The following is a 14,671-nucleotide window of genomic DNA, read 5'->3' on the forward strand; positions in this document are numbered from 1 at the left end:
CAGAGGGAAACTACCAATCAAAAGAGATCCAAGAGACACATCACTGTTGCAAGATGCGGACCTTATTTGTATCTCAAATCAAACAAATGGTTACTATACATATATCTACTGTAATATTGCTATAAAAATGTTACTCAAGCACTCTCCAAGGCACATGCAGGGAATGACATACAAAGATAAGGAGAGGGGAGACGTAGGCATTCTCTGCTGGGGACACCCCCAGTTTTCCCAGCTTCCAGGCAGATGAAGTTTGCTGTGAATGCCAGAAATAGCAGCTCCCATCTTGAGGGCAAGGCTCTCTTCTTCTCATCCTGGTCTTCGTCCCCTCACACAGGCCCATGATAAAGAAACTGCAAAACTGATCTCTTACTTCAGATGTCTCAGAGCTGAGGACAAATTAGGACCCCAGTGCCTACCTGCTGGGTGGAACAAAGTGTGGATGGATGGATGGAGACAAGCAGATGGACAAATGGATGGGTGAATGGAGAAATGGATGGATGGCTGGAGGGAGACAAGCATATGGACAAGTAGATGGACGGGCGGATGGATAGATGGATGGATGGATGGACAGACAAGCAGGTGGACAAATGGATGGATGGATGGATAGATGGATGGATGGATGGATGGACAAACAGAAGGATAGATGGATAGATGGATGGATGGATGGATGGAAGGATGAGTGGAAAAGCAGATGGACAAACGGATGGATGGATGGACAGACAAGCAGATGGACAAATGGATGGATGCCTAACCTACCAACCACGTCCCCTGAGTCTCACTAAAAGCTCAGGCCTCAATCTCCTAACGCAATGCTCAGAGACAGACTGCAGGGAGATTGAAACAATTTTCTAAGGTTATACAAGGTCTAAACTGGATAGGTCCTAAAGGATCATTTGTTCTAACATCTTCATTTTATGGAGCATAAAACTGAACACCACAGAGAATTGTTGCCTCTTTAGAGGCACAGACAGGTCTGGAACCCAAATGTCTTGACTCCTGGTACCATGATTTTTATATTAAGGGGTTGTTCTTTAACAACACTTTTTTCCTTGTATCCTTAACTAGGTCATTCAACCAACTTTGTGGTGACCGTCCTCTTACCCTCCAAGCGGTCCAAAGATTACTGGATTGCCAAAGGATCGGCTTTACTCTGCCAGCTAAATGAGTGAAAACATGCCACCTCTGTGCTCTTCAGAACCAGACCAGAGGTCTTTCCCTAATGGGGAGAAAATTCTGCATAACTTACAAATAAGCAAAAGGGGTTTACTTGTGATCTGACGTAAACGTAGCTAGTGTGGCTTTTATTTCTTTTATAACCTAGAATAAAGTGTTTGAGTTCTTTCTTTCTGCTGGTAATTTAAACTCTGATGTGAAAGCAGTGGGTTTACCCTCACATCTTAAGCCTACTCCCCCTCCCCCATGTGAGAGGCAGCTTCCCATTTGTAAGGAGTTGGGCCCAGCATGAAGGGGCAGAAAGGGGTTGGGCAGAGTCAGAGCCCAGGACTTCCTCATCCATCAGGGCTTCCTTCCTCTTTACATGAACATGAAAGGCCCAGTGTACATGTCAGTCACATGGCCCTAGGTCCTTCATTTTCTAGACCAGATTAAAAGCCCAATGCATGAGATCTGGGCCCACGGTGACATTCCTCCACCCTGTGGGGCTGGATTGCAATTCTTAGAAGAGCCTGTGGTGCTCTCACAAAAGAGCAGGTCACTCCTGTCCAAGTACAGAGGAACTTTCCACTTTAGGATAAAACTACTGGGCTTCCCTGGTGGTTCAGATGGTAAAGATGGCTCAGATGCCTGCAAAGCAAAAGACCCAGGTTGATCCCTGGGTCAGAAAGATCCCCTAGAGAAGGAAGTGGCTCCCTACTCCAGTATTCTTGCCTGGAGAATCCCATGAATGGAGAAGCATGCTGGATTACAGTCCATAGGGTTGCAAAGAGTCAGACACGACTGAGCCACTAACACTTTCATGTGAAAACTGGCCAAGTCCCCCCCAGGTGCACTGGCGTCCCTGACACCTCAGAGGTTGCTGGGCCAGTGCTGACATGGAGCAGCCACTTTGGGGTGGTTTGTTTTTTAAATTTTTATTTATTTGTCTGTGCTGGATCTTCACTGCTGTGCCCAGGCTTTCCCTAGTTGCAGCGAGTGGGGGCTAGTTTTGGTTGCTGTGTGTGGGCTTCTCCTTGCGGTGGTTTCTCTTGTTGCAGAGCACAGACTCTAAGCATGTGGGCTTCAGAAGTTGCAGCACACAGGCTCAGTAGCTGTGGCATGCAGACTTAGTTGCTCTCTGGCATGTGGAATTTTCCCAGACCAGGAATCGAACCCACGTCCCTGAACCCATGTCCCCTGCAATGGCAGGTGGATTCTTATCCACTGTACCATCACTGTGTTTTGCAAACCATTTTGCCAACAGAATCTGTTGCTTCCTTGGCCCTAATATGAGCCAAGAACTTGGGTACCACTCAGCTAGGATGTGGGCCTCTGGAGAAAGCCATGATACCCACTTAACAGGAAGTTGAAAGAACAGAATCAGCCACAGTAATCCTTCCCTCCTGTTTACCTCCCTTCTTCCACCTTCATATTAAAAAACAGAGACATCACTTTACTGACAAAGGCCCGTCTAGTCAAAGCTATGGTTTTTGCAGCAGTCATGTACGGATGTGAGAGTTGGACCATAAAGAAGGCTTAGCACCAAAGCATTGATGCTTTCAAACTGTGGTGCTGGAGAAGACTCTTGAGAGTCCCTTGGAGAGCAAGGAGATCAAATCAGTCAATCCTAAAGGAAATCAACCCTGAATATTCATTGGAAGACTGATGCTAAAGCTCCAATACTTTAACCACCTGATGCAAAGAGCTGACTCAGTGAAAAGACCCTGATGCTGGGAAAGAACTGAAGGCAGGAGGAGAAGGGGATGACAGAGGATGGGATGTTTGGATGGCATCACTGACTCAGTGGACATGAGTTTGAGCAAATTCCGGGAGATAGAGAAGACAGGAAAGCCTGGTGTGCTGCAGTCTACGGAGTGGCAAAGAGTCGGACACGATGGAGCGACTGAACAGCAAAAACAACCCCACCTTCATTCCGCTACCTACCAAAGTTAAGAACAGACTCAAGTCACTGAGAAGCAAGGTGCTTCTTACATCACTGATGATGTAAGGCACCACTTACATCAGTGCAGAAATCAGCAACTCCTCCTTGGTGCTTCAAGAAAGAAGAGGTACTTCCTAAGCTATCGGAGCGGCTACAGCTGCAGAAGTCAGATGGTTGACATTAGGTACCTGAGCAGCTATAATCCGAGATCAGAAAGCTGCAGCAAACTGTGCCAACCTCATGCAGAGCCTAGCCACTGCACAAACTTGTGTCTGCTGGAGCCGGCACACAACTGCCACCACTATTGAAGAAAAAGGTCTTCTGCCCCTTTCACCTTCTGAATCTCCCCCAGTGTATCTCATGAGAAGACTCTCGATCACAGCAGCAAGGGTATCTGTGAAAGTTCCACCCTCCCACCTCAGCCCTCCCACAAGGGGCACGGAGTGGAGCAAAGGTGGTGGACATGGATCCTGAGTGCCATCACATTACTCTTTCTGTGGGACCCCAAAGACATTCCCAGCCCTGGAAATGACAAAGAATGAATCCACAAGAAAGTCTCTGGGACTCATAGACTTAGAAAATAAACTTACAGTTGCCAGGGAGACAAGGATAGGGAGTTTGCGATGGACATGTACACACAACTATATTCAGAATGGGTAACCAACAAGGACATGTATAACACCTGGAACTCTATTATGTGGCAGCCTGGATGGGAGTGGGGTTTAGGGGAGAATGGATACACATACATATGGCTGAGTCTCTTTGCTGAACACCTGAAACTACCACAACATTGTTAATAAGCTATACACCAATACAAAATAAAAAGATTGAAAAAAAAAAGAGAGAGAAAGTCTCTAGAAAGGAAAGCAGAGCTGAAAGCCCAGGCAATCAAGGTAACCAAAACAAGATTAGGAACAAACACATCTGCTGCTTATCGGCCCAGTCCAAGTTCTGGGTAGGCCCTCTGGGTTTCTGTGAGCTGCTCAGAGGCCCAGGAGAACCATAAGGAAACTCAGCCACATGTAGGAGTTCATGGTGGGTAACCAAGGTGAATCCCGGGGAGGAGGATGGGCTGGGGGGGACAGTGCGTGGAGACTAGCTGAAAGTTTCCATTTCAGACTCAATCAGGGCAGTTTGGCTCTTACTCACTATTTAGAGATATTCTCCATAATAGTTTATTTGGAAAACGCAAAGACATATAAATAATAACACACAGGACAAGGGTAGGAGGAGAGTTTGAAAATCACTTTCTCGCATAGCACCTCTGACAAACCCTACCATCCATCAGTCTTTACATGTGGATAAAACAACCTCACACACTATACCTGGTGAAAGCATCAGTCAGAGTGCAGGAGGCACCCTAGTCACCAGACCTTGAACAGAGAGGAGCAGAACAGAAGTCCCAGGGCCTGCTGTCTCCACTGCAGCCAGAACCAGGAGACAATGAGGAGAAGGGTGGCAGAAAGAAGGGGCAGGGTCCATGGCTGCAGGCAGCCCCAGGAGTGGGGCTAGGAGTACAGCAGAGGTCGGATTCAGAGCATGTCAGCAAAAAGAGTTGTCTGATTGATATACACAATGTAGAGGGGGAAATCTACACAAAAAAATGATTTTCATACAATTCATTTACAATTAATTATTATCACACAGCTCATTATGTTACAAAACTATACACTTCCCCCAAGCACTGGTGGATAACCCAAAGTCATTCCTTGGAAAAAAGAATCAGTGCTGGCTTTTATTCTGAGTCTCTTTTGGGTTGTGCCTATCAGGGCCAGCCCAGAGTGTGGAGTACAGGAAGGGCTGTCCTTCAAGTCCAAGGGGTCAGGGTCTTGGCTTGACTCCTCTGGTCAATATAGAAAGTATGTCTCTGTTCGGAAATCCAGCATCAGCACCAAGAATGCAGGAGTCCAGAGAGACAGGCAGGCGCTGCCGGCCACCATCTAGCTCTGGGGTTATTGCCTGGGATGAGGAGCAACAGATCGGTGGAGATGGGCCTGTCCAGAACAGGGACCTGGAGCTGTGGGACTGCAGCACTCGTTGACAAAGAAAAAGAGTCTTTGGGCACAACAGGAGCAACTAGACACTCCGAGGCCCCCAGAGGCCTGCACGGCTTCTTTCCACCTCTCTCTTCCAAAGACAGGACTGGATTTCAGGATGTTAATAGGTTTCCTACATCTCGGCCTTTTTACCCCAGCCACAAGAAAACCAAATGGTACAGATGCTAAGACTAGCACACTGACGACTCTCCCTCAGCTCTCTGCTTCTTGGTTCAAGGATTATTAAAACTAGGTTACTCAGACTTGCTAATCATCAGCATCTGGGCAATGCCAGGCAAGGACCCTGACCACACACACAGGCACCACCAAGCCAGTATGATTTCTCCCTGGCTCTCTGGCTCTCTCCCCTATCCCAGCTTGGGTCTGGTGTGAACACCATGCAGCCATCTCAGGTCAAGACAGTAGGAGCCAAGAGGCCCATGACCTCAGGCTCACCTGGTCCTTTCAGCTCAGCTCAGGTGTAAGGTGCCCAACGCTTGCATGGCCACCTTGAAAGAAAAGACCCCAGACTGAGAAGGTAATAAACAGGTCAGTGTATATATCTCCATCAGTGAAGGCTGGTTAAATCTAATCTGGGTTCCCCTCCATCAGAGCGGACAGAAGACGCCCCCCCCGCCCCCACCTAGGGCTGTGAGGAACAGGAAAGGCTGCTCCCTAACGGTGGGGACACTCACCCCAACCACAGCCTTGAACCTCTGCCTAAGCAAATAAGACCCACATTCCTGGACTGCTGCTCACCCGCACTTACCGAGTGAAGACCCATCAGGGGATGGGGTTCTGGCCGGCCCAGTTGCCTCACTTCTCTTCCAGTCGGACCCACTGGTCGCTAAACTGCCGGAGGCCCTGCGTTTGCTGCAGCCACCTCCACTTCTTCTGGAACTTTCCTGGTGCTATCCCTGGCAGGTGGGCACTTCTGGACAGAGACACGTGCAGCAGCGACAGTGAGCTCCCCATAGACCCAGTTTCCGGTACTAGCGCTTCAGGGGCAGGCACTTCCGTAGCCAAGATGGCAGAATGGGTTTCTGGAGAGGAAGGGCGAGGGATCGACGGAAGGTCCCACAGCATGATGCCCTCCCAACACCTTTAAGGCTCAGCACCTCACAAAGGCAGATAATGTTAAAGTTTAAGAAGGCTGGGGAGGCCGCCGTCTGGAAGCCACCGGGAGAAGAAGAAACCACTTTCGAAGCTTTGTTTTTCCTTCATATGCCATCATTACATTCTCTCCAGATCGCCTGGCTCTGGGGAAGAAATGTAAGATTCCTTGTTAATTGCTTATAATTACTGCATTTGCCTAACAATGGATCACCACCTTCTAGAAAGTCACTGAAGATTACAGCATTTAAAGAGGGGTGAAAAATATTTAAATGCTATTTACTTAGAACAACTGAAGTGGCCCTTAACCCTGTTAATCCCTCCTGTGTCCCTGTAAGGGCCCTGCTCATAAAAAGGCTCTTTAACACCCACAGAGCCCTGCCCAGATTCAAGTGTCATGTGCTCAGAATCATCCTTAAGAATTATCACAGGGCTGCCAAGAAGGGGAGGAAGGAAGGCAGTCTTTCCACAGCCACTGCCCTAGGCCCCCTCACCCACCCCTTAACTGTGGGTGTCTCCCTGGCTCTGGGTTGTTAGTCCCTCATCTCTTCTTCTCCCTGAAGAGGAGCATCTTTGGAGACCTCATGCTCCCTTGGGGCCTCACCTAAGAGAACTCCAGACAAGATCACCACTGAAAACTCTTTGATGCAACCCTCACAGAGCACAGTCAAGACAGCTGCTGCAGCCACATACACCAAACTCCCGAGGATCACATGAGAGGGGAACCCAGGTCTTTGTGCTGGTTCTCACAGACTCTGATAGAATTAGGGGTGGGGGCACTGAATGGATCTGTTGTAGGGAGGGGGACCACCTCTAGGGCCTGTAAGTGGTTGTCTAGTACCCAGAAATGAATTATCCCAAGGAGACCCATGAGCTGACAAAGCAAGAGATTTTATTAGAAAGCGTACCCCAGTGGAAAACAGTAGGGTAAGGGAACCCAGGAGAACTGCCTAGTTCCTGGCTCAAAGTCTTGGGTTTTATGGTGATGGTATTAGCTTCCAGGTTGTCTTTGGCCAATCATTCTGACTTAGAGTTCTTCTTGGTAGTGCATGCATTGCTCAGCTAAGGCGGATGCCAGTGAGAGGGATTCTGGGAGGTGGTAGGATATATGATGTCTCCCTTTGACCTGTCCTGAACTCTTCTGGTTAGTGGTGGTTTATTAGTTCCACATTCATTAACAGAACCTCCTGTCACAAAATAATTCACGCAAATGGTTACTATGGTGCCTGGCCAGGGTATTTCAGTCAGTGTGCTTTCCCTAACAGATCCCGGGCAGGGGAAACTGCATGAACAAAGAGGAAGGGGCTGGAAAGCTAAAAGTATGAGAAGAAAAGGCAGAAAGAGAAGGGCAGTACAAGCAAAGGTTCTGAACTATCTCCTGACTTTGATGAGCTGCATCACCTTCAGTTTTTTCATCAGTAAGAAGAAACCACCACCTCAGAGGTTGGTTTTGTTACAGAGTCCAAGCCTGCTCTGGTCCCCACATGAAAGGCCAATAAATCTGAGACAAGGTGTTAAGACAAGGAAGGGACTTTATTCCGGAGCCAGCTGACCAAGAAGATGGTAGGTCAGAACCTCAAAATAACCATCTTGTCAGGGCCTGAATGCCAGATTCTTTTATGGATCAAAGATGAGGGGAGGTGAGGAAACAAAGTAAAAATACCATTTAATTCCTGCAAGTATCTCCTAGAATGGCAAGCCTCAGATATGGGGATTTGTTAGTTTCACTTCCTTACAGTCATTTCATGGGTGGTGTGAAATGGAATATCTCCTGTCATATCAACAAACAAAGATGTCATATCTATCTGTGATTCTGGCCTCCCGAAATGTGAATTTCTGGGCCACTAAGTGGACAGACAGAGGCACCGGGTGCTGCGCCCTTTGCCACACAAAGAATTCAAGAATGTCACAGTCCTCCACAGGTGGATGGGATAAAGGTATCTCCCTGAGGCAGGTCATTAAGAATGCCTATAATAACAAAAGTGGCAAGGTAAGGGTTAAAGTCACAGAAGCAGATCCTAAGTAAATTCAAAATTAACCCCTCCTGGTTACAGTTTTAAGGATTGACAGTCTGTGTGAACCAGTTAGCACCAATCTATCCATAAATATTCCTTCCACCCCAGGAAGTGTGAGCAGCCCAGTAAATGATAGGACTGGTTCTTAGCCCTCATTGTGTGTCAGAATCTCATGGACAGATTTTTAAAATATTGACTCCTGAGCTCTCTTCCCTAAGGGGCAGGTGTCAGGGTTAGAGGCAGATTTAAGGAGTCTGAGAGCAAGCAGCAATACACACACACACACATACACACACACACACACACACTCACTACCACACTCTGACAACCCAAAGAGAGAGTGACAAATCCCAGCCTTGCCAGTCAGCCTGGGGTCAGAGGCTGAGAAATGATCAGAGGGTCCAGTCCACTCTGCTTTGCCCAAGCACTCAGTCCAGGGGGTGAGGAAAGATCCACGGATTCTATTCAGCTCTGGCTCTCCCTGCAGAGCTGAAGGAGGATAGAAGAGAAAGATGGCTGGAGACCTGGGGCCGGATTTTCTCAGTGCGGAAAGGAGAGGAGAAAGCACTGCAGACAATGGAAAGGAAGAGCATTAACAAAGGTGGAGAGGCAACGGCAGGGACATAGGTTTCTGAGGCAGAATATCAGAGGCAGAACCTGGGAAAACATGGGGTCTTGGTGCCAAGGTGTCAGCATGAAGAAACTGGACTTTCGAAGAGAACAACAAGAAACCCTGAAGGCTTCTGAGTAAGAGACACTTGCAAGATGAGTCCCACAGAAAGGTGGAGGAGTGACCAGAGGATGATGACCTTAGGAACAAAGGGGGCAAATCCGATAGAGGTTTTACTAGAAGCCAAAGGCCTGGTGAAGGTGGAAAATGAGAAGTCTTAGGTGGGGGCTTTTGTAAACTAGAAAGTACTGTGTGAGGAACCGTTTTTACTGATACATGGGATGCAGCATGCCTAGAGGGGTGGGGGTGAGACAAGCCCAGGATGTAGCCAAGCTTCCCGCTGAAGGAGACCCAGAGAATCCTGGCTCCTAAGATGGAAAGTGGATTCCCAAGGAGGAACTTCTGGAGTGAGGGGATAGCAGAAGACCTGATCTGAGAAAACATGAGGTGAAGGTGGGTCTTCTGAAGAGAAAGAGGGCACCTAGAGAAGGGCAGGCATCAGGCAGACACCACAGCTGGATCCCCCTCTCCACCCACCTCAGCCCAGCCAACGGCTGGCATTTTCTTCCTGGAGTCCTCTCACCACAGCTGAGGACTCTGCCAGGAGGGGGCGCAGGTGACCCATCTGGAGGGAGAGAGCCAGGAACGGAAGGTGACCTACAGGCTAAACTGTGTCCTCTCAAAATTCACCTGCTGAAACCCTAACCCCTGAACCTCAAAATAGGACTGTATTCGGAGACAAGAATTTTAAAGAGATTAAGTTAAAATGAGACCTTCAGAGTGGGTCCTAGGCCAATCTGACTGGTATCCTTAGAAGAGGAAGTGTGGACACAGGGAAGCCAGAACTATACTGAGGAAAAGCCACATGGGGATAGTGAAAAGGTGGCCATCTGCAAGCCAAAGAGAGAGGCCTCAGGAGAAGCCAAACCTGCTGACACCTTGATCTTGTATTCTAACCTCCAGAACCATGATAAAATTAATTTCCACTGCTGCAGTCACCCAGTCTGTGGTGTTTTGTTATGGCAGCCCAGTCAGACCTACAGAGGGGGATAGGAAGGGCCACCCGGTGCCCACAGGGACTGGACAGGGGGCAGAGACTAGCAGGGTGGCCAGCATGGGGCGGCAGCATTGCTGAGAGTGAGGGATCCTGGCCTCTTGAATTCTTTACAGAAGGGTCCACAGGGCAGGAGGCTGACTCTGCATAAAAATGAGAAATAAACAGACCTGGAGGAAGGAAACAGCTCAGAGAAAGAGAAGGGGCTTTGCTGCTCTCTCAGAGATGGGTCTGCAGGCACTCTTGCAGATCTCTGCCCCACCACCCCACCATCACCCACCACCCCCCTCCATCTTACTTTATGACTGACTCCACCACATGCCTCCCTACAACTTCACAAATGTCCAGGTCAAAGACAGAGCATTGAGCTGAATCACCCGGCCTGGGACCCAGGACCAAAGAGCAGAATTCCCTTCACCTTCGTGTCTTCCCCAAGCTCTGCGGACAAAAGGCCACTGGAGCCTCTGCTTCCCAAAGTGCTCCGCCGGCCAACTTGTCTGACACAGTCTCAGCCACATGGGGGCGCCAGCTGACCCGGGGGCCAAGAGGTTGCTTTATGGCTGTTGCTGGGGCCCTTGGAACCCCTTGGACACCTCTCGCTCTGGTGCCCAGGCAGCCCCGTGGGGCAATTGGCTCCCCTAACTGCTCCCCAACCGGGACTGAAGCACTGGAAGGTTATTTGTTGATGGGTCATCCAGTGGGGGAATGTTCTACTTCACAGCCTTCTACCGCAGAACATGGAAAACTGTGCTGTTGCCCATGAAATGCCCTGTGGTGAGAAAAACGATCAGAAATGTGGCAGCTCTTGTGGCCCCTAAACACACCCCCCAAACACGTGCCCAAGGACCAAGAAATAACCCTGCCAACCCCCTCCGTCTGTCCAACCCAGAAGTTCAGAGAGCTTCTGCAATGGGGCCACAGCGCGCAATAAGCAGTGTCTTAGAGATGAGGACTCAGGATCAGAGATGGGCAGGGCGCTGCCCTGAGCCAAACAGCTAAGGAGACACTGAGTCCCAACCTTCCATCTCAGAGTCCAGTGTTGAAAGTCCTGACTATTCTGTGTAAACTGAGCATCTCAAAGACCCCAGCCCCTTTCTGTCCTAGGTATACTTATAAATGCATAATAAAATCCTCCATTTAGCAGAAGCCACCATAGCTGGAAACCTCAACCTGGATTTCATATCGCTTTTTTCTTTTTCAATAAAAAGCCCCAAAGATCGACCAGACAAGCTTACAGTGGCATCTTAAAATAAGTATTTTCAAGGGGTAGATCCTGGGATTTGTCTTCTTCCATTTCAGTCTTTGATGCTCAGAACTGACATGATCTTCCGAGGTCACGATGTCCCCTTCTGTGACAGTTGGCACATTAATGTCCTAAATAGCTAATTAAATTGCACCATACCATCCTCTGATCCAGGAAAAAAAAAAAAAACTTAGATGGATTGTTATTATCTCCACTTGAAAATGGAAAACAGGTAAAACAGGTTCAGGACTTCACACACAAAGCAGCAGCAAAGCAGAACCTAAATGCAGGCAGCTTGGCCCCAGGGTCTATGCAATTTTGACAACAGAATACTTAAGAGCCAGAGACCAGGAAAACAAATGAAGGTCCATCTGTACTCTCCCTTGCTGACTCCACTGCCATAAAAAGCAGAGGAAACTTAGAACCTGGGGAGCCTGAGGATGGTATTTAGAGGAGAAGGTACTGGGCTCTACTGCATTCTTGGGTCCAGCCATAGTCTAGGAACCCAAGATTGAAGAGGGGCAACTGACTCAGAGCTTCCCAGGTGGCTCAGTGGCAAAGAATCCGCCTGCCAATGCTGGAGACACAGGCTCAGTTCCTGGGTTGGGAAGATCCCCTGGAGGAGGAAATGGCAACCCACTCCAGTATTCTTGCTGGGAAACCCCATGGACAGAGAAGCCTGGATGGCTACAGCCCATGGAGTCACAAAGAGTCGGACATGACTGAGCGACTGAGCATGCAAACATGCAAAGGACTCTGAAGTAAAGAACATTGGCAAGGCCCAGTGTAGAAGTGAGCAAGCTCATGTACAGAGTATGCCTAGACTGGGGGAGGGGGGCTGAGCTTGCAGAGTGCTGCAGTGATGGCTTTCACCCACTGCCTCCCTAGCCCTTACCCAGTCCATGTTAACAAGGAGAAACCACAACAATAAAAACAACTACCATTTCCTGAGCATTACAAGGTGTGTGGCACTGTTCTTGGTGCTTTACACAGCATTCTGCCTCCCCACCAGCCATCCTATAAGGCAGGTGTATTATTAACCCCATTATCCAGATGAGGAAGAGGCAGAGACAGATTAAGCAAATTGCAACTCAGACCCAGGTGGTCTGGCTCCAGCGTCCACACTCTCAACCAAATAGGAATGAAAACAGTAATTGTCCAGTGAATGAACAGTCCCTATCAGCAATTGTTATCATTATGGAACATACTATACTACATGACTTCAATTTCCTCCTACTCCAAAGAGAAGCGCCACATCTCATCTTTCACCTGCAGGTCCCCATGACAAAAGCTGCTGCTTCCTTTTAAACCTCTGAAACTGAGGTGGGCTTATCCTCACTTTACAATTAAAAGTGTGCTAACCACACAGGTTTTTCCATCTCACACTGCCAAGGCTAAGAGTTTGGGAGCAATTTCTGAATTTCTGTGGTTCCCTCTGATCAACTCAGCCTTCAGAAAGGCACCAGGAGAAATGGACACATGCGGGGGAGAAAGCAGCCCCGTGAAGACAGCTCAGCCCTGATGGCTTTCCAGGGCACTCCCAATACCCGGAGCGCCCAGAGACTGTGAGGTCTCTATCCAGAGCTGTAGCTGTATGAAGTAGCACACCTGAGAATCAGGCAAGCCCAGGTGTCCCAGTGTCGCCTGTGCCATACGTCCAGCACAGTCTCCATCTGGAGGGCCGGCCCTCCTCACATCGGCAGGCCGATGTCATCTCAAAGCCTCTCCTGGTCCCTGCCCGCAGCACCCCATCATCCCAGCACTGGACATCTGGGAAGCTCTTAAAACATCAGCCAAGTCAGCAGGAGTGGGAGGCAGAAACCCACACTAAGGAGGTGGGCAGCCTTGAGCACCCAGCTCTCTCTTGTTTCATCTCTCAGACCTAGCAAGGCTACTGGAACAAATTCACCAGCTCCGAATCCTAACAGAGAGCCTCCACCACCCAACTAGGGGACAAGCCACAGACACCTTTAAGACCTGAGCCTTGTCAGGGTGCCTGCAGGGCAATGGTTGACAGCTCATTGAGACAAGCTTGACGTGGGCAGTACAGCAGTCTGCCATCCAACTACTGCATACACGACTCACGAGGAGGAGACTTGCTCCCAGACCCACCCAGGGCTACCAAGCCATTTGTTTCAAGTAGAACTTTTCAACAAACAAGATGAAGAAATCTGATTATTTTTCCTAAAACAGTTTCATTTGGACATTATATTCATGACATAAAATTCATTGATTCGGGGATTTGGGGGACATTCACAAAGTGTGTGCAACCCTTACCACTAATTTTAAAACATTTTCATCAGCTGAGATTGTGATAGGGCTTGCACTGAATGTGTAGCTCAATTTGGGGAATACTTCATCTTAACACTATTTATTATGTCTTCCAATCCACAAACATGAGATGTCTTTCTATTTATTTAGATCTTCTTTAATTCCTTCCAATGATGTTTTTAGTTTTTATTGTACATCTTGCTCATTACTAAATTGAGTCCTAAAGATTTTTTGTGCTGTTGCATCTGGAACTGGTTTCTTTTATTTTTAACCTTTTTTTTAAATTGAAGTATAGTTAATTTAGAATATTAATTCCAAGTGTACAGCAAAGTGATTCAGTTGTACATAGATGGGTTCTTTCTCTGATTCTTTACCATTATAGGTTATTTTAAGATATCGAATCTAGTGGAACTGGTTTCTTTATTTCCACATTATTCATTGCTAGTGTATAGAAACACAAATAATTTTTGTATTGATCTTATATCCTGAACTCAGTTAATAGTTTTAATAGATTTCTCTGTGTGTGTGTGTACTACTTAGGATTTTCTATACCTAAGATGATGTCTTCTGAAAACAAGAGATACTTTACTTCCTCCTTTCCAATGTGAATAGCCTTTATTTCTTGTCCTTGTCTAATTTCCCTGAAGGCTACAACCTTCAGCACAAGGTCAAAGAGAAATGGTGAGAGCAGACATCTGTGTCTTGTTTTTAGAGGCATTCTGTCTTCTTCATTAAATATGATACCAACTATGGGTTTTTCATAGAAATTTTTTTAACAGGTTGATAAAGTCCCCTTCAATTCTTAGTCTGATGAGTGATTTTATCTGTAAGATTCCATTTTGTCAAATGCATTTTCTGCACCTGTTGAGATGATCTTGTCATTCTTGTCCTTTATTCAATCAGTATGAGCTACTACATTAATTGAGTTTCAGATGTTGTGATAAACTGATTATATAACCCCTAGAACCTGTGAATATCTTATTGTTGTTTTAATCACTAGGTCATGTCCGACTCTGCAACCCCATGGACTGTGACCCACCAGGCCCCTCTGTCCATGGGATTCTCCAGGCAAGAATACTGGAGTGGATAGTCACTCACTTCTCCAGGGGATCGTCCCAACCCAGGGATCAAACTGGGGTCTCCTGCATTGGCAGGCAGATTCTTTACCACTG

At 47.7% G+C, this 14,671-nt stretch overlaps 1 protein-coding gene and 1 long non-coding RNA gene across 2 annotated transcripts in view; one reads left to right on the top strand and one right to left on the bottom strand.

Moving 5' to 3' along the window:
- The window catches only part of DNAH6 (dynein axonemal heavy chain 6), a 275,358-nt gene extending 274,014 nt beyond the window's left edge, over positions 1 to 1,344 (top strand). The window contains exon 78 of the mRNA XM_043917761.1: positions 1,066 to 1,344. Within this exon, the coding sequence (XP_043773696.1) occupies positions 1,066 to 1,169 (104 nt within the window). The 3' untranslated portion in view covers positions 1,170 to 1,344. The remainder of the gene's footprint in view (positions 1 to 1,065) is intronic.
- Positions 1 to 14,671, bottom strand: part of LOC122703474 — a 126,179-nt gene that overhangs the window by 51,808 nt on the left and 59,700 nt on the right. The window lies entirely within an intron of this gene.

Source organism: Cervus elaphus, chromosome 11 (genome assembly GCF_910594005.1).
Source record: "Cervus elaphus chromosome 11, mCerEla1.1, whole genome shotgun sequence".
NCBI lineage: Eukaryota > Metazoa > Chordata > Mammalia > Artiodactyla > Cervidae > Cervus > Cervus elaphus.